This window comes from Mustela nigripes, chromosome 9, assembly GCF_022355385.1.
Source record: "Mustela nigripes isolate SB6536 chromosome 9, MUSNIG.SB6536, whole genome shotgun sequence".
NCBI lineage: Eukaryota > Metazoa > Chordata > Mammalia > Carnivora > Mustelidae > Mustela > Mustela nigripes.
In genome coordinates this window covers 64,365,725-64,391,458 of record NC_081565.1, presented here as the reverse complement: position 1 = coordinate 64,391,458, position 25,734 = coordinate 64,365,725, and the positions used below count along the sequence as shown (strand labels likewise).

The window sequence follows — 25,734 nt, the reverse complement described above, 5'->3', positions numbered from 1 at the left end:
TTCACATCACTATGTTTGTATCCTTTGCATAAATACCTAGTAGTGCAATTGGTGGATCATAGGGTAATTCTATTTTTAATTTTTTTATTTTAGGATTTATTTATTTATTTATTTATCTGACAGAGATCACAAGTAGGCAGACAGGCAGGCAGAGAGAGGAGGGGGGAGGCAGGCTCCCTGCTGAGCAGAGAGCCCGATGCGGGGCTCCATCCCAGGATCCTGGGATCATGACCTGAGCTGAAGGAAGAGGCTTTAACCCACTGAGCCACCCAGGCGCCCTCTATTTTTAACTTTTTGAGGAACTTCCATACTCTTTTCCAGAGTGGATGCACCAATTTGCATTCCCACCAAAAGCGTATGACAGTTTCCCTTTCTCTGCATCCCTGCTAACATCTGGTGCTTCCTGACTTGTTAGATTTAGCCATTCTGACTGGTGTGAGGTCATTTTGGTACTGATTTGTATTTCCCTGATGTCAAGTGATGTTTAGCATTTCTCCATGTATCTGTTGGCCATTTGTATGTCTTCTGTGAAGAAATGTCTGTTCACCTCTTCTGCCCATTTCTTGACTAGATTTTTTGTTTTGGGGGTGTTGAGTTTAATTTTTTATAGATTTGGTATACAAGACTTTACCTGACAAGACACTGGCAAATATCTTCTCACATTCAGTAGGTTGCCTATTAGTTTTGTTAACTGTTTCTTCTGCTGTCATGAAGTCCCAATTGTTGATTTTTGCTTTTGTTTCTCTTGCTTTTGGAAATGGTCTGGCAAGAAGCTGCTGTAACCTAGGTCAAAAATTCCTCTAGGAATTTGATGGATTCCTACTTCGCATTTAGGTCTTTCATCTATTTTGAATTTATTTTTGTGTGTGGCATAAGAAAGTGGTCTGGTTTCATTCTTCTGCATGTGGCTATGCAGTTTTCCCAACACCATTTGTTGAAGAAACTGTCTTTTATCCATTGGATATTCTTACCTACTTTGTTGAAGATTAGCTGACCATAGATTTGAGGATCCACTTCCGGGTTTCCTACTCTGTTTCACTGAATTACGTGTGTGTTTTTGGGTCAGTACCATACTGTTTGGAAGATTACAGCTTTGTAATACTGCTTCAAGCCCAGAATTGTGATGGTTCCAGTTCTGATTTTCTTTTTCAACATTACTTTGGTTATGTGAGGTCTCTTCTGCTTCCACACAAATTTTAGAATTCTTTTTGCCAGCTCTGTGAAAAATATTGATGTTATTTTGTTTGATAGGGATGCTCTGGAAGTGTAGACTGCTCTAGGTAACATAACATTTTAACAATATTTATTCTTCTAATCCATGAGCATTTCTTTTGTGTCTTCCTCAATTTCTTTTGTAAGTGTTCTATAGTTTTCAGAGTACAGATCCTTCACATCTTTGGCTAGGTTTATTCCTAGGTATCTTATGTGCCATTATACAATGGGATCGATTCCTTGATTTCTCTTTCTTCTGCCTCATTGTTATTGTATAAAACTGCAACTGATTTCTGGGTATTGATTTTATATCTTGTGACTTTGCTGAATTCCTTTATCAGTTCTATCAATCTCTGGATAGAGGCTTTAGGGTTTTCTACATAGAATAACATGTTGTCTGTGAAGAAAGTAAGTTTGATTTCTTCTTTGCCAATTTGGATACCTGTTATTTATTTTTACTGTGTGATTGCTGAGGCTAGGACTTCCAGTATTATGTCAAACAACAGTGGTGAGGGTGGACACCCCCTTCTCTGACCTTAGGAGGAAAGGTCTGTTTTTCCCCACTGAGGATGCTATTTGCTGTGGGCTTTTCATTTATGGCTTTCATGAAACTGAGATATGTTCCCTCTAGCCCTATACTGTAGAGTTTTTATCAAGAAAGGATGCTGTATTTTGTCAAATGCTTTTTCTGCATCTATTGAGAGAAACATATAGTTGCCATCCTTTCTTTTATTAATATGGTATATCATGTTGATTGATTTGTGAATGTTGAGCCACCCTTGTAGCCCAGGAATAAAACCCATTTGGTTGTGGTGAATAATCCTTTTAATGTACTTTTGGATCACATTAGCTAGTATCTTGTTGAGAATTTCTGGATCCATGTTCTTCAGGGATATTGGTCTATAATGCTCCTTTTGGATGGATTTTTTTTTTTTTTTTTTGGTTTTTTGTTTTTGGTTTTTTTTTTTTTTTTTTTGGTTTTGGGATCAAGGTAACGGTGGACTCATAGAACAACTTTGGAAGTTTTCCTTCCATTTCCTTTTTTTTGAAACAGCTTCAGAAGAATAGGTATTAACTCTTCTTTAAATGACTGGTAGAATTCCCCTGGGATGCCATCTGACCTCTAGACTCTTGGTTTTTGGAAGATTTTTAATTAGTGATTCAATTTCTTTGCTGGTTATGGGTCTGTTCAGGTTTTCTACTTCTTCCTGTTTCAGTTTTGGTAGTTTATATGCTCATATGTAAGAATACATCCATTTCTTACAGACTGCCTAATTTGTTAATTATTAATAATATTCTTTTTTAAAAAATATTTTATTTATTTATCTGTCAGAGAAAGATCACAAGTAGGCAGAGAGGCAGGTAGAGAGAGAAGCAGGCTCCCTGCTGAGCAAAAAGCCCAATGTGGGGCTCGATCCCAGGACCCTGAGATCATGACCCGAGCTGAAGGCAGCAGCTTAACCCACTGAGCCACCTAGGCGCCCCCATAATATTTTCATATATTTGTATTTCTTAGATGTTGGTTGTAATATCCCCTCTTTCATTCATGATTTTATTTATTTGGGTCCTTTCCCTGTTCTTTTTTATAAGTCTGGCTAGGGGTTATCAATCTTATTCTTTCAAGGAATCAGCTACTAGTTTCTTTGGTCTGTTCTTTTGTTTCTCTGATTTCTATATAATTGATTTCTGCTCTAATATTTATTATTTCTCTTCTCCTGCTAGATTTAGGCTTAATTTGCTGTTCTTTTTCCAGCTCCTTTAGGTATAAGGTTAGGTTGTGTGCTTTTGAGATTTTTCTTCTTCAGAAAGGATTGTTTCCAATAAACTTCACTCTTAGGATCACCTTTGCTGCATCCCAAAGGTTCTGAACTGTTGTTTTCATTTTCATTTGCTTCCATGTATTTTTTTTAAGTTCTTCTTTAATTTCTTGGTTGACCCATTAATTATCTAGTAGGATGCTCCTTAACCTGCATGCATTCGCGTTCCTTCCAAAATTTTTCTTATGATCGAGTTCAAGTTTTAAAGTACTGTCATCTGAAAATATGCATGGTATAATCTCAATCTTTTTGTACCAGTGGAGACCTGAATGTGACCCATTATGTAATCTATTCAGGAGAATATTCCATGTGCACTCCAGAAGAATGTGTATTCTGCTGCTTTAGGATGAAATGCTCTGAATATACTGTAAAGTCCATCTGATCCAGTGTTGTCATTCAAAGCCCTTGTTTCCTTGTTGATCTTCTGCTTCGATGACCTGTCCATTGCTGTGAATAGGGTGTTCAAGTCCCCTACTGTTACTGATTTATTATCGATTAGGTTCTTTAACTTTGTTAGTTGACTGGTTTATTTATTTGGCTGTTCCCATTTTAGGGGCATAAATATTTATGATTATTAGCTCTCCTTGTTGAATAGACTCTTTTATTATGACATAGTGTCCTCCTTCATCTCTTATTATACTCTTTGGTTTAAAATCTAGTTTGTCTGATATCAGGATAACTACTCGGGCTTTCTTTTGATGTTCATTGGCATGATAAATAATTCTCCAACTCCTCACTTTCCATTTAGAGGTGTCTTTGGGCCTAAAATGAGTCTCTTGTAGACAGCATATGGATGAGTCTTATTTTTTTGTTTCTGTTTTTTAGTTTTTCTAAATCCAATCCAATACCCTATATCTTTTGATTGGGGCATTTAGCCCATTTACAATCAGAGTAACTAGTAAAAGATACGAATTTAGTGCCACTGTATTACCTGTGACATTACTGTTTCTGTCTGTTGTCTCTGTTACTTTCTGGTCTTTACTACTTTTGGACTCTTCTTTCAAAGAATCCCCTTTAGTATTTCTTACAGGGCTGGTTTAAGTGTTTACAAATTCCTTTAATTTTTGTTTATCCTGGAAACTATCTCTCCTTCTGTTCTGAATGACAGCCTTGCTGGATAAAGTATTCTTGGCTGCATATTTTTGCCATTTAGCACACTGAATATATCATACCAGTCCTTTCTGGCCTGTCAGGTCTCTGCAGACAGATCTGCTGCCAATCTTATGTGTCCACCCTTATAGGTTAAGGACCTCTTGTCCAGAGCTGCTTTCAGAATTTTCTCTTTAATCTTTGAAATCTGCAAGTTTCACTATTATATGTTGACTTATTGACCTATATTTATTGATTTTGGGGGGGGTTCCTCTCTGCATCCTGTACTTGAATGCCTGTTTCCTTCCCTAATCTGGGGATTCTCAGATATAAATATAGTTCTCAGCTGTAATTTGTTCAAATAACCCTTCTGCCCTTCTTTCCCTCTCTCCATCTTAGAACCCCTGTTATCTGGGTTTCACTTTATGGAATTGCTGAGTTCTCAAAGTCTCCCTTCCTGATCCAATAGTTGTCTTTGTCTCTTCTTTTCAGCTTCCTTATTTTTCATCATTTTATCTTCTGTATCACAGACTCTCTCTTCTTACTCATTTATCCTCACCTTTAGGGCCTCCATTTGGGACTGCATCTCAGTAATAGCATTTTTAATTTCAGTCTGACTAGATTTCAGTTCCTTTATTTCTTCAGTAAGGGATTCTCTCGCGTCTTCTATGCTTTTTTCAAGCCCAGCTAGTATCTTTATAATCACTGTTTTAAATTCTAGTTCAGACATCTTACTTATACCCATATTGATTAAATTCCTGGCAGTGAGTACTACCTCCTGTTCTTTCCTTTGGGGTAAACTTCTCTGCCTTATCATTTTGTCCAGAAAAGAACAGAACAAAGAGAGAGAAAAGACAACAATAAAAACCACAGAAAAAGAAAAAAGCAGAAGAAAACAAAAAATAAAACAAGAAAAAAAAATCAAATAAGAAATAAAACAAAAAACTAGATCCTGGGTGTATTTTGGTCTGTTAAAAGAAACTAGATCCCAAAATAGGAAAGAAAGAGAAACTTATATATATACACACAAAAATAAGATACAATGAAAGGAAGCGAAAAATTATATATATAACATATACACACACACACACCATATATATATATGTTTATAAATAAAAAGTAAAAAAAAGAATTGAAAAAATAAAATAGCTAAACAACAACAACAAAATCCTGAAAGACTAAAGAATTAAAAAACCTATGTTTTCTCCAAGAGCCAAAGCTTTGCAGTTCTCTATGATGAGTAAAGGGTGCAGCCAGTTGTTCCTGCTGGTCTTCTGAGGAAGGGGCCTGTTGGGCTAATTTTCAGGTGCTCTTGCCCTGGTAGAAATAGCTCTCTCTTGCCAGGGGGCCCTGCTCAGCATAAGCAGCTCCAGATTACATAAGGTTGCACTGTTTTGCTCCCTGAGGGCTTTCATCACAGATAGGCAGGATGAATATGGTGGTGCCCCACTCTTTACTCCTGGAGCTGAAAGTTCTCAGCCTCTAGTTTTCAGTGAGCCCTCACAGAAACGTAGTCAATCACTCTTGTCTCCCTGGTTTCTGTCAGAACTCTGTGTTCACCCAGCCTGTGACTGAGCATTCTTATCTCGGGCAAGTTCTGAGTTTCAAGTCTCCAAATTTTATGTACTCCTGCAGCACAGACCCATGCTGTTCCTCCTCCAGGACGGAGGGGAGTAGTCTCCCTACGCTTCTGCCCTTGCTGGGCCCTTGCCAGGGGAGTGGCTGGAGGACCCTGCAAAGGTTTGCAGTTTATGGCAACAAAGAGCAGAAAGCTGGCACCTAGATTCGCTGTTTTCAGCCAGCTTCCCCATTCCAATGCCTGGGAACTCTGCTGCCCTCAGGCACCCCCATTCTTCTAACACCAGCGATCCTGAGACTATGGTGTCCCACCTGGGATTCTGCCCCACTTCACTACCTGAGCACCTTTAAGCCGGTCTCCCTGACTGTAGCAGACTTCTAGAAGTTCTGATTTTGTGTTCCACTACTTATAATACTTTGCAGTGGCCTCCTTAAACTGGTTCCCTCTCCTCCACCTTATCCTCCGAAAAATCACCCTGGATTCAAGTCTCCACTACTTCTACCTTCCAAAAAGCAGTGTTTTTCTTTTCTTTCTTTCTTTTTTTTTTCTTTTACAGATTTTTATTTTATTTATTTGACACAGAGAGAGAGAGATCAGGCAGAGAGAAAGGAGGAAGCAGGCTCTCTGCTGAGCAGAAAGCCCAATGCGGGGCTCTATCCCTGGACGCTGATCTCGTGACCTGAGCCGAAGGCAGAGGCTTAACCCACTGAACCACCCAGGTGCCCCAAAGCAGTTGTTTTTCTATTTGCAGAATTGCAACATTCTTTTCTCAGACGTCCAATTGATTTTGCAGGTGTTCAGAACAATATGAAAACTATCTAGCTAATTCCAATGACCAGATGAACTTAGGGTTCCCTACTCCTCTGCAATCTTAACTGCTCCTCCATAGTCTCTTATTCTTTTTATTTCTGTGCCACCATTTGTAATGTCTTCTCTTTCATTTCTGGTATTTGTTGAATCTTCTCACTGATTTTCTAGTCTAGTTAAGGGTTTGTCAATTTTCTTGATCTTCTAAAAAAATTTTTTTTTCTATCCTCTCCTTAGTTTATTTCTGTTGTAATCTTTATTATTTCATTCCTTTTGCTATCTTTGGGTTTACTTTGTTCTTTTTCTAATTCCCTGAGGTATAAAATTAGGTTGCTGATTTCAGATCTTTTTAAAAGAAGGTATTTACTGCTACATACTTTCCTCTTAGTACTAGTTTTCTCTCATCCTATTCTTTTTGGTACACTGTGTTTTCATTTTCAATTTTCTCAACATATTTTCTTTTTTTGTTTTTAATGGATTTTATTTATTTGGGCACCTGGGTGGCTCAGTTGGTTGGGTGACTGCCTTTGGCTCAGGTCATGATCCCAGAGTACCGGGATCGAGTCCCACATCAGGCTCTCAGCTCCGTGGGAAGTCTGCTTCTCCCTCTGACCCTCTCCCCTCTCCTGCTCTCTTTCACTCTCTCTCTCTCAAATAAATAAATAATTATCTCAAATTATTTGAGATAATTTGTGTGTAATGTTTGCCATTTCATTCTCAAATTATTTGAGATAATTATTTATTTATTTGAGAGAGAGAGAAACACAGCAGGAGAGGGAACATAAGCAGGTGAAGTGGGAGAGGGGGAAGCAGACCTTCCACTGAGCAGGCAACCCAAGGCAGCATTGGATCCCAGTACCCTGGGATCCTGGGATCCTGACGTGAGCCAAAGGCAGACGTTTAACTAGTGTGCCACCCAGGCGGCCCTCAACATATTTTCTAATTTCCCTTGTGATTTCTTTTTTGACTCACTGGTTGTTCAAGAATGTTTGTATAATTTGCACATATTTATGAATTTTTTAAAAATTCCTAATTTCATACCTTTGTGGTTGAAAGAAACACTTGGTATAATTTCAACCTTACATTTCTTAGGACTTGTTTTGTGGCTTAACATGTGACCTATCCTGGAGAATGTTCTGCATGTGCTTGAGAAGAATATTTTGCTGTTATTGTATAGAGTGTTCTGTATGGATCTATATGGTCCAGTTGTTCTGTTTTTCAAATCCTGTTTCCTTATTGATCTTTGGTCTGGTTGATCTGCACATTATTGAGAGTAGGGTATTAAAATCTCCTATGATTATTGTGCTACTTTCAATTTCTCCCTTCAATCTTGTCAATGTTTGCTTCATATATTTCAATACTCTATTAGGTGCAGAGACATTTATAAACTGCTGTATCTTCCTGGTGATGTGAACAGTTTACCATTATACAAGGTCTTTCTCTCTTACAACAATTTTTGATTTAACATATTCTACAGAAGTAAAGCCATTGCTGCTCTTTTGTGGTTAAAATTTGCATTGGCTATCTTCTTCCATCCTTTCCCTTTAAGCTTCTATACATCCTTACATCTAAAATGAATCTTTTGTAGGCAGCACATAGTTGGACCTTTTCTTTTTAAAAAATCCATTCAGCCATTCAACATCTTTTGATTGGAGAGTTTAATCCTTTTACATTTAAAGTAACTGTTGATACAGAGCAACTTAGTTTTGCCATTTCATTGTTTTCTTTACATGTCTTGTGGTTATTTTGTTCGTTTTTCCTCTCTTGCTGCCTTCCTTTGTGTTTCGTTGATTTTTTTTTTTTCTTTTTGTAGTGATATGCTTTGGTTCCCTTCTCATTTTCTTTCTTTCTTTTTTTTTTTTTAAGATTTTATTTATTTATTTTTCAGAGGGAGAGCGAGAGCGAGCACAGGCAGACAGAGTGGAAGGCAGAGTCAGAGGGAGAAGCAGACTCCCCATGGAGCAAGGAGCCCGATGTGGGACTCGATCCCAGGACGCCGGGATCATGACCTGAGCCGAAGGCAGCTGCTTAACCAACTGAGCCACCCAGGCATCCCCCTTCTCATTTTCCTATGTGTAACTCCTATAGTTTTTTTTTTTTTTTTTGTCTTTACCATGGAGATTACATAAAATATCTTATGGTTACAACAATCTATTTTAAACTGATAACTTCAGTTACACACAAAACTTTACTCCTTTATATCTCCTCCTCATGCTTCATGTTATTATATCTCTTTGTTTTATACCAATTAACACAATTTTTTAAACGATTTTATTTACTTATTTGAGAGAGAGTGTACAAGCACACCTGCAAGAGTGGGGTGGGGGAAGGCACAGGGAGAAAGAAAAGCAGGCTCCCAGCTGAGCAGGGAGCCCCACACGGTCTCAACCCCAGGACCCTGGGATCATAACCTGATCCGAAGGCAGATGCTTAAGTGACTGAGCCACCCAGGTGGCCCCATTAACATAATTCTGTGGTTATAGTTCTTTCTTCTGCTTTTATCGTCTAAATTTTACCAGATTTAAGAGTAATTTATGTATCACCATTATAGTATTACAGGATTTTACATTTGTTTATATATTTACCTTTACCAGAGAGTTTTATATTTCAGTATGCTCTTGTGTTCCTGCCTAAAGTCCTCTGGTTTCAACTTGAAAAACTCCCTTTAACAATTCTTGTAAGGCTGGTCTAGTGGTGATGAACTCCCTCAGCTTTTGTTTATTTGGGAAGGTCTTAATTTCCCCTTCAGTTTTGAAGGATACTTTGCAGAATATAATAATCTTGGTTGACAGGGGTTTTTTGTTGTTGTTGTTGTGTTTTTTTTAAGCACTTCTGAATATGTCATCTTGTTCCCTTCTGGCCTTAATGTTTCTGCTGATAATCTGGAGAACTTCCTTGTAGGTGTTATATTCCTTGTGTTCTTTTTTTGTGCTTTTTCTGGCTGTCAACATTCTCTACCTCTTAACAGTTTGATTATAACATGTCTTGCTGTAGATCCTTTTGGATTTATTCTAGTTGGGAGTTATTTGAGCTTCTTGAATTAAGATGTCTAGTTCCTTCCTTAGATTTGATAAGCTGTCTTTTTCTCATTTCTGTGACAACTGCAATACATATAACTGGTGCACTTAATGGTGTTCCATAAACTCTAAGGCTTAATTAACTTTTCTTCATTCCTTTTTTTTTTTAACTTGATTTGATCATTTCAAGTGACACATCTTCAAGTTAACTGCTTGACTAAGACTACTGTTGAACCCCTCTATTAAATTTTTCAATTCAGTTACTGTGTTCTAGCTCCAGAATGTCTATTTGGTGTTTTTTTCTAATTGCTATCTCTTGATATTCTCATTTTGTTTATGCATCATTTTTCTGATTTCATTTAGTTATTTATCTGTATTCAACTATAGTGCATTGAGCTCCTTTAGGATGATTATTTTTCTTTGACAGGCAGTTCATAGCTCTCCACTTCTTTAGGGTAGGTTTGTGCAAATTAATTTTGTTCCTTTGTTTGGGCCATGTTTTCCTGTTTCTTTGTGTGCATTATTTTTTTGTTGCGTTTTCTGCAGTCAAAGAAATAGCCACTTCTTCCAGGCTTTATGGACTTCCTTTTTACAGGAGAAGACTCTCACAATTCAACCTAATGAGAGAATCTGGGGGTCCTCTGAATCTTTTATGGGGATGTGTCTTCTCTGGGATTGTTTATACAATTTCCCAGAGAGCTTGCCAGTTTTTCAGGAGTTTGCAATCTCTTCCTCCCTCTGGTGTTTGTCTTTGGTACTGCAGGTTCTCTGGTGCTACAATAAGCCATTAGCTCTTTGGTTCTCTGCAGACTTCTGACCTCCAAAGTATGCTGCTTCTGTTATTGCTTCAAGTCATGGGAGACTGAAATGAATCCCTAAAGTAGCCCCTTCAGAAGATGGAAAATTAGATAAACATTCCACTCTTTTTTTTCTCACCCCCTGCCCCATCTAGACATTAGCTGGGAGCTGGGTGTTTTCTCCCTGAACCTACCTCCATCTGCAGCACTCAGTTTCCTGGTGCTGCAAGAAGCAGCTGAGGACTCTCTAATGTTCCTCAGTCCCCAGGCACTGAAAGTCTGCTGGTTCCCCATCAGTGGTCAGAGTCAGGCAAGTGAGACACTAGTCCCTCAGGTGACCTCCCCAAAGCAGGAACACTGAACATATTCCATTCTTTTCTTTCCCCCTCAAAGGAGAAACTATAAGCTAGAATTTTCCTCCCAATCCCACAATACTGAGCCAGTTTAGGAGAAGGGATACTGTGGTTGATATGAAATGGCTTTCTTACCCATTTCAATATGGTTGTTTTTAACTTTGAGTTTGCCTGGGTATTATAGCATCTTAATTGGTTTCTGGAGTTCTCATAAAGGTTCTTTGGGTCATACACCATTGCTAAGTCAGTGTTTCTGTATGGAAACAAGGACTGGGGCTTCCTATTCTACTGTACTGCTGACATCACTCTTGAATTTTTAAAAATGTTATTTATTGTTTTCCTTTTTTAGTAATAACTTACTTATATTTCTTGCCCATTTCTATACTGGAGTGTTTGCCTCTTTATGATTGATTTGCAGGAGGCATTTCTATACTTCCCATACTAATCGTCTGTTTTATAGGTTGCAAATATCTTCCAATTCTCTGGCTAATGTTCTCCACTTGTTAATAGCATTTTTGTTTTACTGTTGTTTCTTCTCAGTTAAGTTTTAAAAAAATCATTAGTTTGACATAGTTCAGGATGTTGGTAAAGGGTGTACATATACATTGTATCCTACTGATGTTTTAAGTCCATTTTAATAAAGTTCTAATTCTATTATTCAACATTCATCTCAAGGCAAAACTGAAGTCTCTACCTGGCATGTAAATAAATTATTGTAAATGCTTCCTTGCCTTCCCAGGGACTCTTCTCATTACTTTTTAGGTATAATTTATATCCCATAAAATGTACCTATTTGAAATGTTCAATTAAAGATTCTTAATAAATTACTAAGTTGGACTAATGATCCACTTAGGACACTTCTATCATTTCAAAATCTTCATTTGCAGCAAATCCCTGTTCCTACATTTAGCTCCTGGCAACAGCTAATTTACTCTCTCTATAGATTTACCTATTATGTACATTATAAAAATGGAATCATATAATATACGGTCTTCTGTGACTGGCTTCTTTCACTAAGCATAATGTTTTTGAGGTTCACACACATTGCAACATGAATCAGTAGACTGTTCCTTTCTTAGTGAGATACAGTATTCTACGGTATGGACATAAGATATTTTGTTTATCCATTCGTGAGCTGATGGTTATTTGGGTTGCTTCCACTTTTTGTTTTTTTGTGAATAATGCTTCTACGAACATCTGTATACAAGTGTTCATGTGCTTATCAGCCATTTGTATATATTTTTTGATGACCTTTTCCAATCTTTTACCCACTTTTTCAACTGGGTGGTCTTGTTACTGAATTCTTTATACATGGGTTATTTGTCTTATTAATGAGTTTTTTATATATTCTGGGTAGGAGCCCTTTATCAGATACATAATCTGAAAATATATGCTCACAGTTTGTCTTTTCATTTTTTAAATGGTGGTAACAGACAATACTTATTTGTTTATCCATCCAGTTAAGGTGGTCCTTTGGATCATTTCTGGTTTTGAACTATTACAAAATTGAGCAACTGTGAATATTTGTATAGAAATATTTATGACTACCTATGTTTTCATTTATTGTGAGTAAATACTCAGAATGGAGTTGATGGATCATATGGTAAGTGTGTGTTTAACTTCACAATAAACTACTACATTGTTTACCAAAGTGGTGATCCCAAGTCACATTTTCACAGAGAGCAGATGAGAGATCCAGTGGTTCCGTATCTTCTCTAACACATGTTGATGTAAGTGCTTTAGTCATTTGAGAGAGTGTACAGTTGGTATCATGTTTGTTTTTTTTCTTTGCTTTTTTTAAACTGTGGTAAAACATACATAATTTTTATTTTTTTAATCTTTTGTACTTGGTAACCATTTAGTAGCATTAAAGGCATTCACATACTGTGTACCCATCACCACAATCTATACCCAAGGCTCTTCATTATCCCTAAGCCCTAACCAAACCTATGGAACCATTAAACAGTAACCCCATTCGCTCTAGCCCCTGATAAACTCTATTCTTTCTATCTCTATTGAGTTTTCCTCTTCTAGGTACTTCATACAAGTGATATCCTACATTATTTGCCCTTCTGTGTCTGACTTATTTCACTAAGCTTGATGTTTTCAAGGTCCATCCATGTTCTTGCATATAAAAAATTTGTATTCCTTTTTATGGCTGAACAATATTTTACTGTATTATGTTTATCCACATTTTATCGACTCCACGTTTTGCTAATGGGAACTTGGGAGTGTTGCTACCTCTTGGCTATTGTGAATAATGCTGCTATGTACGTTGGTGTTCAGATATCTGTTCAAATCCCTGTTTTCAATTCTTCCGAATATATACCCAGGAGCTGGGTCTTATGGTAATTCTATGTTTAATTTTTTGAGGAACTGCCAAACTTTTCCACAGTGGCTGTACCATTTAACACTCCCACCAGCAAGACTATCCTTTCAGGAATCATTTCTATAGTTTGTTACATTCCTACCAACAATGCACAAGTTCTACTTTCTTAACTTACTTGCCAACATTTATTATTTTCCATTTTGCTTGTTTTTTAAATTAGACGTCATGCTGATATATGTAATGTGGTATTCCACTGTGTTTCTGATTTGTATTTCTCTAATAATTGTTGGTGCTGGATGCTGTTTCATGTGCTTACTAGCCAGCTGCATATCATCTTTGGAGACATGTATAAACAACTCTTTTGGCCCATTTTTGAACTGAATATTTTGTTGTTGTTGAGTTAAGGGAGTTAAATCCTTATTGGATACAGACTTCCAAATGTCTTCACTCAGTCAATGGGCTGTCTTTTTGCTTTGATAGTATAACTCATAAAAATTCATAATTTTAATGAAGTCTAATTTATCTACTTTTCCTTTGCTGCTTGTGCTTATGGTGTCATATCCAAAAAAAATCACTGCCAAATCAATAAATGAAGATTTTCTCCAGTGTTTTTGCTTAAGAGTTTATAGTTTACTTTAAAGTTCACATGATAAGGATCATATAGGCTGAGAGCAAAGGCCATTTCTGATAGAGCTTTAATTAACAACAGCTTTATAAAAACAAACAAAAAGCAAAAAACAAGGATAAAAGTCCCTCATCCCCAGACTCTCTTGTTAATAATTTGTTAAAAATGAAATGCTCACCAGGGCACCTGGGTGGCTCAGCTGGTTAAGTGTCTGCCTTCGGCTCAGGTCATGATCCTAGAGCCTTGGGATGGAGACCCCACATCAGGTTCCCTGCTCTCAGCAGGGCTTCTGCTTTTCCCTCTGCCTCTGCCCCTCTCCTTGTTCATGCTCCCACTCTCTCAAATGAATAAATACAATCTTAAAAAAAAATTGAAATGCTCACCAATGAAGACGCTTTGAATTCTCTCAGAGTGAAGAATATTTTGTAATGTGATTGATTGCCTTTTAATTTGTCTGAATCTATTTGTTTAGTCTAGATTTTGGAGTATTATGTTTCTTAAAATATGTCATATGTCCACATCAAATACCTGTTGCCTTGTAAATACTGTTTGTGTGTGTGTATTTTTAAGACACAGAGTGTACACACACTCTGAGCTGAGCCTTTCCTTTGTGTTCTCTACTGTAAATGTAGGGTTTTTTACTCAATGGGTCACAAGAGATACTGCATGATTTACTGCCCTCTAAAAGTTGAAAGAATAGTGATTAAAAAAAGTTTCATAAAACTCACCAATTTGCCATGTATAAATAATCTCTCCACACAGAATATAACTCTAACTATGAACATGCATTTCCAAAGAATTATAAAATTTTTCTCTCATAACCAGACTGATACATTTTGAAACTTGAGAAGGGGGATGTTTAGTTTAACACCTACCGCCTTTGAGTGTTAAATCCATTAAGATGATTCTCTCGGAGTTCAGACACTAATGATAAAACCATCTGTAAAACAAAATCATCTGCAGGTTAACTCATACTGCGAAACAGGATTACATCAGTTCTGTTTTTCTTGGTGTGAGTGATATTTCCGTTGAGATTCCCTCCCCTGCCCTCCCCGTCATCTCCTTGTTTTACTTTGTCAAAATGAAAAGAAAGCAGTGCCAAGTCCATTTACTAATAACTTGGATTTTATTTTTAATGTCTGTTATTCCACATTTCAATTTAAGCAAATAAACAATAGACAGATCATTAATTTCCTAAGAAAATCAAACTTGTTAAAAATAAAACCACATTGAAATTAACTTATTTTTTCCTTCCTAATTTAGTTCTAGTAATTTTTTTTTTTTTAAAGATTTATTTATTTATTTGACAGAGAGAGAGATCACAAGTAGGCAGAGAGGCAGGCAGAGAGAGAGGAAGAGAAGCAGGCTCCCTGCTGAGCAGAGAGCCCGATGTGGGACTCGATCCCAGGACCCTGAGATCATGACCCGAGCCGAAGGCAGCGGCTTAACCCACTGAGCCACCCAGGCGCCCCAGTTCTAGTAATTTTTTAAAATGCTATTTATGTATAAAATTTCTAAACGACCAGAACAGTTAACAAACATTAAAAATCTTATAACAGTATTTAGAAGATCATAAATTAAAATTTCTTGAATTTGGCCAAAGTTCAAGGCAGAAGAAAACAAAACTATAATACTAAGATGTGAATATATATTACTATTTATAACATTGTAATGTATATTACTTTGTAATATATATTACTATACAATATAAATTACATTGTAATATATATTACTATTTAAAACATTGAATTTTTTGCTTTAATGTAAAATTCCTTAAGGTTATCTTAAATACAAAATTTGTCCAACAGTAAAAGGGTGTGTTTATACTGGCTAAGGAAATCTCTTCTCCCAAAAATCTTTGAAAGAATAAATGAGATCTGTTGAGAGAAAAGAGGGGTTGGTTGATTTAGAATAACCTCTCCTGGTTTCCTTCGTTTTTCTCATAATCTCCCGTCTCACACTTCTTCCTTACATGGCTGTAAGTCCACCCAAGGTAAGAAGAGATAAACAGAGAAAAGTTAAACATCTTTCCTGGAAGAGTGAGGTATTTCTTACCCTTTTTTGCCCTGGTACATTAAGCAACAAAAATTTCAATACTAATAAATTAAAAATACTCACATTTTTAAGCAAACCAGGATAGTAATCTGCAGGTGTAAATTCAAGACCTTGAGTAAAAAGACCAACTTCTTTAGTATCAAATCTGAATGCTGAAAGTATATGAGATAACAACCCCTGAAAACCATAAACAGACAAAGTTATTAAAAGTGAGTGCAAGTGCCTGTTACCTATAACGCCTGCAGTCTAGGTCATCCGTAAATGCACTCATCTCTGTAAAATGATTAATCGTAATTTGTCCAAATACCCAGTTCACATGGATTCATGGTATAAAGAATAAGTCACCATTAAAATTATCACATTACAAATAGGTCAATTTAAACAATTATTAACAGTGAAGCAAAAATATATCATGAATGAACAGTGCTTTAACCATATAAAGATTATGATCATGGGGTGCCTGGGGTGGCTCAGTTGGTTAAGCCATCTGCCTTGACTCCTGTCATGATACTGGGGCCCTGGGATCGAGTCCCGCTTCAGGCTCCTTGCTCAGCAGAGAGTCTGCTTCTCCCTCTGCCGCTCCCACTGTTTGTGCTGACAAATAAATAAATAAAATCTTATTAAAAATAAAGAATGTGATATTTATTGTTTTTAAACTCAGCAAAATATTTTTATCAAAGTAGCTATAATAATTTAACACATGACAAGAAACAGACCACAAACTACTAGGCAAAGCTGATGCAATAAATGGTGTTACACAGGAATGCTATTTGAAAAAAAAATTAGAAATGTTAAACATCAATGTAAAGAGATCAATGTAAAAATGAAGTAATAAGAAGAAAACATAAGTATTTTTCAGGCATCTGAATGGGGAAGAACTTTGTAAACTGAGAATCAAGAGAGCAAATTATTGGTTGTTCTAAACAGAAATAAAACCTTGTGCTTTCAGAATCTAAAACAAGCACAATCTAGGAAGAATATTACTAACAAATAACAGATCATAAATAATGTGCAAAATATAGCACTAAGAACATAAAAATGAGTATGAACAGATAATTCATAAAAGGAAATACAAATGTGCAAGAAACAACCTCTAAATGTTCACCCTCATAAACTCTAAGGGTGAATTTAAACATCAACATACTATTTTTCACTTACTGAATTAAAGATTTTTACAGACCTAAATACTGAATGCTAATCTGGGTTCTCTGAAACAGGTACTCTGTGTGAGCCACTGAAATATAAATGGGTATCCCTACGTCCTGCTGCTCTGAACCACACTGAGGCACCCCCAGAGGGTCTGAGTGCATGTAACACGGCTCCCTACCCACCCCAAGCTTGGATTGCCAGGGCTAGTCTGCCCAGGGGTTATAACCTGAATAAAGGTGCCTTATAGGTTAGTAAAAGCCTGCCTTATAGAGAGCAATTTGAAAATACATATTAAAGGTTTTTAAAAGCATTCATAACTTTTCATGTATCTGGCACATGTTTAAGGAAATAAATCCAAATATGATGATGGGGATTATATTCAGAGATGTTCACTACAATGTTATTTCTCATAGTGAAAAATGTCTAACAGCAGGAACTGATTAATTTATAAAGCCTTCATTGTAAACCACTAAAATGTTTATAAAGATTTCATGAGAGTATTTTAAATGGTTATATTACAATGTCAAATGAAGAAAGGAAGATACAAATGTTAATACACAGCAACAATCTCATCAATATAAAAAATAATCCATACATGGAAATGAAAAATATTGAAAGAAACTATCACCAAATGTTAACAGTCTCTGAGGTGGTGCTATTATGAGTATATATATTTTTTCTATTTCAATACATTTTCCAGTTTCCTATGTGTGTATGTGTAATATTACTATAATAGAAAAAAATTACTTTTTGAAAAAGTGTTGTATTTGGAACTATTTTTCAACAGCCGCTTTACTGAGATACAATTCATATACTATAAAATTTACTCTTTAAAGTGTACAATCCCATGGTTTTTAGTATATTTACAGGGAAAAAGCCATTTTATTCTTTTTTAAGTCCTGCACTACATTTTATAAGTACACATTATGACATAAAATAAACTATGTGCATCTAAATGTATGAGTCTACACACTTGGTCCACAAATACTTGGAGGACCATTGAATCCAGGGAAAGAGGATGTTATTACCTCAGTCAAGGGTAGGCCCACACTTGGTCCACAAATACTTGGAGGACCATTGAATCCAGGGAAAGAGGATGTTATTACCTCAGTCAAGGGTAGGCCCCACCAAGCCAGGACAACAAACTTACCAGTAATGCCCAGGGTCAATGGCATCATTTCAATTTTATCATGAACTGTTTTACATACTCAAAAAGACACAAAATAATATGACAAATTTCACCCATCATCACATTTAACAAGCATTAGAAACACCAAGGAGGCCTTCTGTGCCATCTCTCCTTTTCCCTACCAGTTCTACAGCCGTCCTTCCTTCCAGGGAGAATTCTAGCCTGATCTGGTATGCACCCTTTCTTGCAGACCAGGTACTTTCTCCCTGTGAGCTCAGACTTGCCTCATGATTCTTAAAACAGGACTCCAGGCAACACTACTAAGTCATGCAGGTTAAAAACTGCTGTCCCTGCATGCAATCCTATTTAATATTTTCAAACTGGAAAAATTTACAGCAAGTTAGGGGCGCCTGGATGGCTCAGTGGGTTAAAGCCTCTGCCTTTGACTCAGGTCATGATCCCAGATCATGGGATCGAGCCCCACATAGGGCTCTCAGCTCAGCGGGGAGCCTGCTTCCCTTCCTCTCTGCCTGCCTTTCTGCCTACTTGTGATCTCTGTCAAATAAATAAATAAAATCTCTCTTAAAAAAAAAAAAACTTATAGCAAGTTAAAGTGCCTTTGATAAATTACTAACTACTTAGCAAAAGATACTGATGATATTTTAAAAACCCAACAACAACATCTATCACATGACTTTACAAATACAAGTCACTGATGGGGGAGAAAAACAGATATATAGATGGTTAAAAGTAAACTTCTTATAAGGTATAAAATACTTAAGAGATCAGGGCATCTGGATGGCTCATTGGTTAATGTCTGTCTTCAGTTCAGGTCATGATCCCAGGATCCTAGATTGATGCACACATCAAGCCCCACATCAGACCCCTGCTCAGCAGGGAGCCTGCTTCTCCCTCTGCTCTCATCTTCTGCTCTCTCTCAAATTAATAAAATCTTTAAAAATAAAATAAATAAATAAATAAAATACTTAAGAGGCTTTTTACCAGAGTGAAAAAGAAAAGGCTGGATGGAAGCCATGTGCATATTATTTGTCTTTTTCTTTCAGTTCAAAGCTGTCCTTTAAAAAACAGAAAGCAAACAGGAACGGAGGACAGCCCAATTGGTTTCAACCATCAAGTGCAATCTGGCTGAGAGTAAGCAGTCATGGTCAGGCTTACTGGCAAAGCCAGGGAAGGTAAATTACAGCCAGTGTGACAAATAAATAAAATCTTTTAAAAACTCAAAGGCCCAGGATGTGAGTGTTTCTCCTCCTTTGAGGAGCGGTGTGTACAAGTGAGTTCTGCATAGCTCACCCCAGCAGGAAGCCTACATCATGTAAGTGGAAACTGGGGCCTGACTATGTGAAGTGCCATGCAGGTGCTCCAATGAAGAAAAGGCCAGTCAGGCCAGGCACATCTATGTGGAGGCACCCAAACCAGACCCGACACGGGGAGGGAGAAAGCTGGAAAAAGGCTGGGGCAAGAACTCAGAGCTGGGGGCAGTCTGGGTTTTCAATGGTGGAGGTAAGCTAGACCGAGGGATGGCAGTACCGGAAGTGCTTAACTTTCTGCCATCAGACTTTCAGCATTCTATTTAACAAACATTTAAAGCACTAAGAGCTGTTCATATGACAAATAACAACTCACAGTTTATGCTATGAGTATATTATTAAATCTGTGTTGGAGATGAGGAAACTAAAACACACTTAGCTTAAATAATGCGCCCAAGGCTGGTTACTTATTTTATGGCCAAACCTTGTAAGGAACTTCCCTGTAACCACTCTCCATGGGTGGATGGAATAGTTTTCTTTTTTATTTTTTTTTTTTTGTTAACTTACAGTTTTTTGGGTTTTTAAAAGATTTTATTTATTTGTCAGAGAAAGAGAGAACACAAGAAGGTAGAGTGGCAGGCAGAGGCAGAGAGAGAAGCAGGCTCCCCACTAAGTAGGCAGCCTGATGTGGGACTCGATCCCAGGACCCTGAGATCATGACCTGAGCCAAAGGCAGCCGCTTAACCAACTGAGCCACCCTGGCATCCCTGGAATCATTTTCTAACATAACAATGTAAAAGTGATTGATTGCTGGACTTATTACCCTTTAGCTCTTAATTAGTCTCCAGGTAAAGCCTAAGCTTATTCCCAAAGCTAAGCACCCCACTAGGGCTGACTTTCCCTCACTAACTTATTCGGAGCCACACAGGGCTACAGGCTCTTTGGCCCCTAAGGACTTTAGGATGTTCTAGTCCCTCTGCCATGACTGTTCCTCCAGACCTGGTTAAAAGCCACTTCTTGAGGGGATTCTAACAATTAAGACAACTAAGATTTATGGAATGCTTTCCATGTGTGAAATACTTTGCTAAGTTCTCTAAGTATGGTATCTCACTTAAAGTCCCATAAATCAAGTTTTTAATAAAATTTAATTAAGCAAGTTTCAATTAAACCACCTATAAACAGGTGGCTGCTGTCATAATTCACATGATTGACCCTTAAAGAATTAAAGCACAAAATACTACAAGCTTAGTTGGTATAAAAAGTAATAGTGTATGTACAATAGAAGGAAACCAATTTCAAGGCTGTAACAGAGATAGGTTAAGATTGTAGATCTTAAGGAAAAACCTGCCAAGGCTTTTCCCTATAAATCCAGTGCCTCCCAGAAGCACTCACATCCTGGGCCTTGGACCAATGCATGGAGGCTGGTTTCCTAAAAGTATGTGAGTTACTTTGGCAGCTGAGCCAATGAAAGTTAAAAAAAAAAAAAAAGGGGGGGGGCGCCTGGGTGGCTCAGTGGATTAAGCTGCTGCCTTCAGCTCGGGTCATGATCTCAGGGTGTTGGGATCGAGCCCTGCATCGGGCTCTCTGCTCGGCGGGGAGCCTGCTTCCTCCTCTCTCTCTGCCTGCCTCTCTTCCTCTCTCTGTCAAATAAATAAATAAAATCTTTAAAAAAAAAGAAAAAGAAAAAAGAAAAAAGAAAGAAAGAAAGATGAAAAGAAAAGAAAGGAAAAAGAAAAGAAAAGAGAAAAAGAAAAAAAGGGAAAAAAAAAAAACCTAGGACATTCAGTAGATTCAGAGGGTGCGACTAGGGATTGTGAATACTTCCTGAGTAATGTTTAAAATAGCCATAAACAGTTCCCTTGATGGTATTCACAATGCTTGCATTATGTAAGCTGACTATAACATTTAAGGTCTTGGAAAAATGAAAACAACTTAATTGGCAGACCTGTCCTGGCCTAAATTCCTAAAATGATATGGTTAGAAACTGATTTTTAAAAAATCAAATGCTGTAAGTATTAGTTCCCTGCCCCACCTCCTGTTTAAAAAACAAAAACAGACAAAGAAAACCCCCGAACTATACTACTCAGTGTTGGCAAGGATGTGGTGAGAGGGGCACTTTGTCCCTGCTGGAGTACAAATCTGTAAAGCCTTTCTGGGAAGTCACTTGATGATATATATAGCCAAAGCATTACAGTTCATATCCTTTTACTCAGTAATTTAATTTCCAAGAATATATCTTAATGAAAGTTTTAGGTTCACAGCAGAATCACTTATAACAGTGAAAAACTAGAAGCAACCCAAGTACCCCACACAACACTGGATTGGTTGAATTCATCATAGTCTATGCAACAGTGTGAATTATGTTGAAAAAGATATTTAATCACACAGAAAAAGATTATGTAACATTAATTTAAAAAGCAAGCAAATTGTATGTTCAACGTGATTTTAATTGTGTATGGAAAAACAGTGCTGAGAAGAAATAAAACAAATAGTTAATACAGATTTTTTTTTTTCTAGCAGTGATTAAAAATTTCTTCTTTCAACTATCTGTATTTCCAAAGTTTCCACAATTACCAAAGGTGGTTACTTACTCTATGGCCAAAACTTACATAAGGAACCTCCCTATATCCACTCTACATGAGGCAACAGGAATAGTTTTTTGTCATAACAATGCAAATCTGATTGGTTTTCAGCATAAGACTCTTTATGGCTTACTTTTTATCACAGAAAATGTTTTGTAAAACAAAATTACATGCTTTAACTTATGTCTGTTTTTTCCCATAATTCCCTAGTAAGAATTGCTATGGAGGGCCACAAGAGTTTTGTCCCTGGTAAAATAAGCATAGATCCCCAGAAACAGCATACTGAGGCTGGATATGGTCACATAACTTCAGAACAGATACCTCAAACCCTAGACTTTAAAATATCTCTTTTAAAGTAAACTTAAAATTTGATAAGCACTTCTTGCTAAGAATTTTTTTTACCGCCACCTTGTGACTAATAGTCTAAACAGAAAACCATTAAAGATTCTGCGGGCACCCGACTCTTGGACAAAAATTCATTCCTACTGTAATATGCTAATTGATTATTTTGTAAATACTGACAGAGCAATCTTGGAAATTCTCTATTTCAGTCCTCTCGTTTTACTAATGAACTGAAGAGGAACAGCGTTTCTGAATACAGAAATCAGCATCCACAAAAAGGATGTGAATGTAAACATGCAGGTTCCGACTTGAAGGACATAGAGAAAACATGCAAATACATCCCCCTGACTTGCGATCTAAAATCCTTAAGGGTGGAGGGTGTAGGAACAAACACAGCGGTGTACAAAACATGTGAAGCCCAATTTTGGTTCATGCAGGAGTTTTAAGAACTGCTAATGTTTGAAAAGCCATTTTAAAACTGCTTATACCATGAAGGTGAAGTTTCATAAGGAGAGAAATTTAAAATAAATTAGAGGAAAATCCACTGCCCTTGTTTTCAGGTGTTTTCTTCTGTCCTCACCTCACTATATCTGCTCCATCTTGTAACAGGCAGCACATTTACAGGCGGGTTAGGAAACTTGAAGCAATGAGGCTGTGGTTTGGCATAGGGTTGGCTTGTGGAAGAAGGACTGTGGTTTCTGCTCAGGCTAGGAGAGCCAAACTGTGGTCAATCTTCTTGAACTGAGACAGAGCACATATTTCATGCTTCTCCAAACAATTTCTTCATCTCATCATTAAGTCTTTTAGAATTTCCAACACTTTGGTCTCTACTGCATCTAGCTCTTTATATATAAATAAAAACTGTTTGTAAACAAGGATCCTTTATTCATTCAACAAACACACTGAATGTGATGTATATTTAAGCCATGCTATTAAGTGGTTGGGATGAGAAGTCCCTACAGCCCAAGGAAGGGAGATGGAGATGGAAACAGCCATAACATAAGACAGAATGCAGTGCGTGCTATAACAACGGGGTAAGAAAATCACTGTGGGAACAGAGGAAATAATGATTAATTCCAACTGTAGGGTTTCAGAATGCTCCCAGAGATGATGACTTCTGAGCTGATTCTGACAGCTGGGTTCGGACAGAAAGAGTGAGGGGAAGGAGGCAGGGAAAGAGAGAGAGAGAGAGGCTGTGTGATGGGACAGACAGAGAAAACCACTAGGGAAGGAGCAGAGAGAAGTAGAGTGAAAGGGGCCATAGTAGGCAGGGCAGAGACTCCTGGGGAAATGCTCCTGTCACTCCTCCCGCTCTCAGCCTTTGCTGCATGCCAAAGCATAGCCCTGCCGCCACCCCCTCCCAGCCTTGCCCTGGGGAGGGGGGTGCTCAGCCCACCTGGTCAAACTTCTCTTTCCTGGTCCTTGAATCCCTGCAATTTGGCCAGCCCTGCTGTCCTCACGTTCCCACCTCTGGACCATTTTTTTCTCCTAAGAAAACCCACAACCTCCACACATTTCTGACTGCCAAAATTACACATCCTTCAAAATCTTCTTTCTCCAAGACTCCCGACCCAGTTCCTCAGAGGATGAGATCAGATTCTCCTGAAATCTCCATGGTATCCTATCTGTATTTCTTTGACAGTGCCTACCAAGTTCTGCCTCACATTGTAGTTATCCTTTTCCTCCTCTACTCATTAGCCACAGGCTCCCCAAGAAAGGATCTTTCTACCTTCATACTCCCTAGAGCAACTGTTAACTAGCCCTCTGCTTTGCATACACTAGGCATTCAATAAACACTTGCAGAATAAAAATAAATAGAATGGATTGCTCATTTATAGTTACTGAACAATATAATTACTGCAGGATCCCTCTGTGACCTCATTACAGTAGAAAATGATAAATTTTCCTTTTTACAATTTGCTTTCCTAAGTTTCAGCCCATAAAATACCCACAGAAGAGTGGAAAAAAACATGACATTGCTTAAGTGCTTTAACTTCAAAGGGGTTTACTGAATTTGGTAACACTGACTGGAACCTGGCACACCACTGTGAATGTAGTTTCACTGAATAATATGCTGCTTTGGGGCTACTAAGTTTGTGACAATCTACAAGTACCACAGGATGAGAGCACCCAGAAGGGACAAGGAGAAACAGCAGCAGGGACCATCTCTGCTGAAAGGGGCACTGGAAAATCACAAATCTGTCTTGACTATCCTTGAATAAAAACTGTAACACATAGGTACACATTTTAAAAACTTTTTCCTGCAAACTTGAATGGTAAAACAAAGCTTTTACTAATTCAATCTAATTTATTTATTTTTGACCAAAAAATTTAATCCTTGAGGTATAGCATGTGTTTAATCTTCTCTTAAGCTTGTACAAAAGCATCCAGTCTATTCAGTTGCTGGCCAACAGAACTGATGCCATTTCAAATATTGGCCAGGTTCATTTACCATATAAAAGACCTGTGCCCAAATACTGAATTAGTCACTTCTTTTTTCATATTCTCATGGCATTTTATATAAACATCTAGCAAAACATTTTTGTTATTATCCTGTTTGTTACACTTAATGTTAAAATTTCCAATTAAATCCCTGAAAGTGATTTATATTTTCCTAAATTAGATACTATAGTGAAAACTGGCTAATTTTCTTAAACACAATCTTAAATCATCATTTCCCTTGACAACAAACACCATCTAGAATACAGACCAATATATAAGCACTGCCTAAACATATTACTTCACCAAAAAAGAAGAAAAGTTGCCCTCTATAAAGCAAACTGGACCAGCAGTGCTCTGTGCATGGCACTACATGACAAAACAACAAAGAAGATAAATGTCACAAAATTTCAAGACATATATTAAAGACCTACCTAAATGGAGAGAAATACTGTAGCCTCAGCAAGAAAAATTCAGTATCATAAAGATGTGTAAATACTCTGTCATAGAGACTCAATGTAGTACCATTAATAATCCTAAATAGATTTTTTTTGGTGGAACTTCAGAAGCTTTTCTAAGACGTACATAGAAAAGCAAGCACAGCACATGTTAAGGCAAATAATAAAATTATAGAAATAAACACACAGCATGACTCCAACTCTGAAGTTCAAAAGCAGGCACACTATACAAGGTGTTAGTCAGAGATACATATACAAGGGGCAGAACTACGAATTCTGCAAATTATTTCTGGATGAAGGTTCTAAGAGACAAAGTGGGATAAAGCAAATTAAGTATTTTACACCATCACAATTATTCTGTGCCTGTTAGTCTGAAGCACCCATAATACTGACACTTCTCAGCAAAAAAGTACCATTATAATGATGTAGTTTCACTGCTAACTCTTCTAAAATTTGAAATCTTTAATACCTAAAATTATAAGGAAGACTGTTTTCATGTTATGTTATAATGCATACCCACTACTCTTCATGAAACTATAAAAGAACTAAGATATAAATTGCTTGAAAAGTTATTTAGAACTCTGTAAATTAAAAACATTTTCTAAGTCTCAATAGTATTTATTTCTATAAATTAAGGATTTAAAAATATTTCAAAATGTAGCTTGCAAATGTAACTGGCATACCACC

The 25,734-nt window shown here is 37.2% G+C and overlaps 1 protein-coding gene across 5 annotated transcripts in view; it reads right to left on the bottom strand.

Moving 5' to 3' along the window:
• FANCC (FA complementation group C) overlaps positions 1 to 25,734 on the bottom strand; it is a 284,060-nt gene that overhangs the window by 87,199 nt on the left and 171,127 nt on the right. For all 5 annotated transcript variants that reach the window (XM_059412307.1, XM_059412308.1, XM_059412309.1 and 2 more), the window contains 2 exons: positions 15,744 to 15,857; positions 14,501 to 14,565 (listed from right to left, as the gene is read on the bottom strand). In XM_059412307.1, coding sequence (XP_059268290.1) covers positions 14,501 to 14,565; positions 15,744 to 15,857 — 179 coding nt within the window. The remainder of the gene's footprint in view (positions 1 to 14,500; positions 14,566 to 15,743; positions 15,858 to 25,734) is intronic.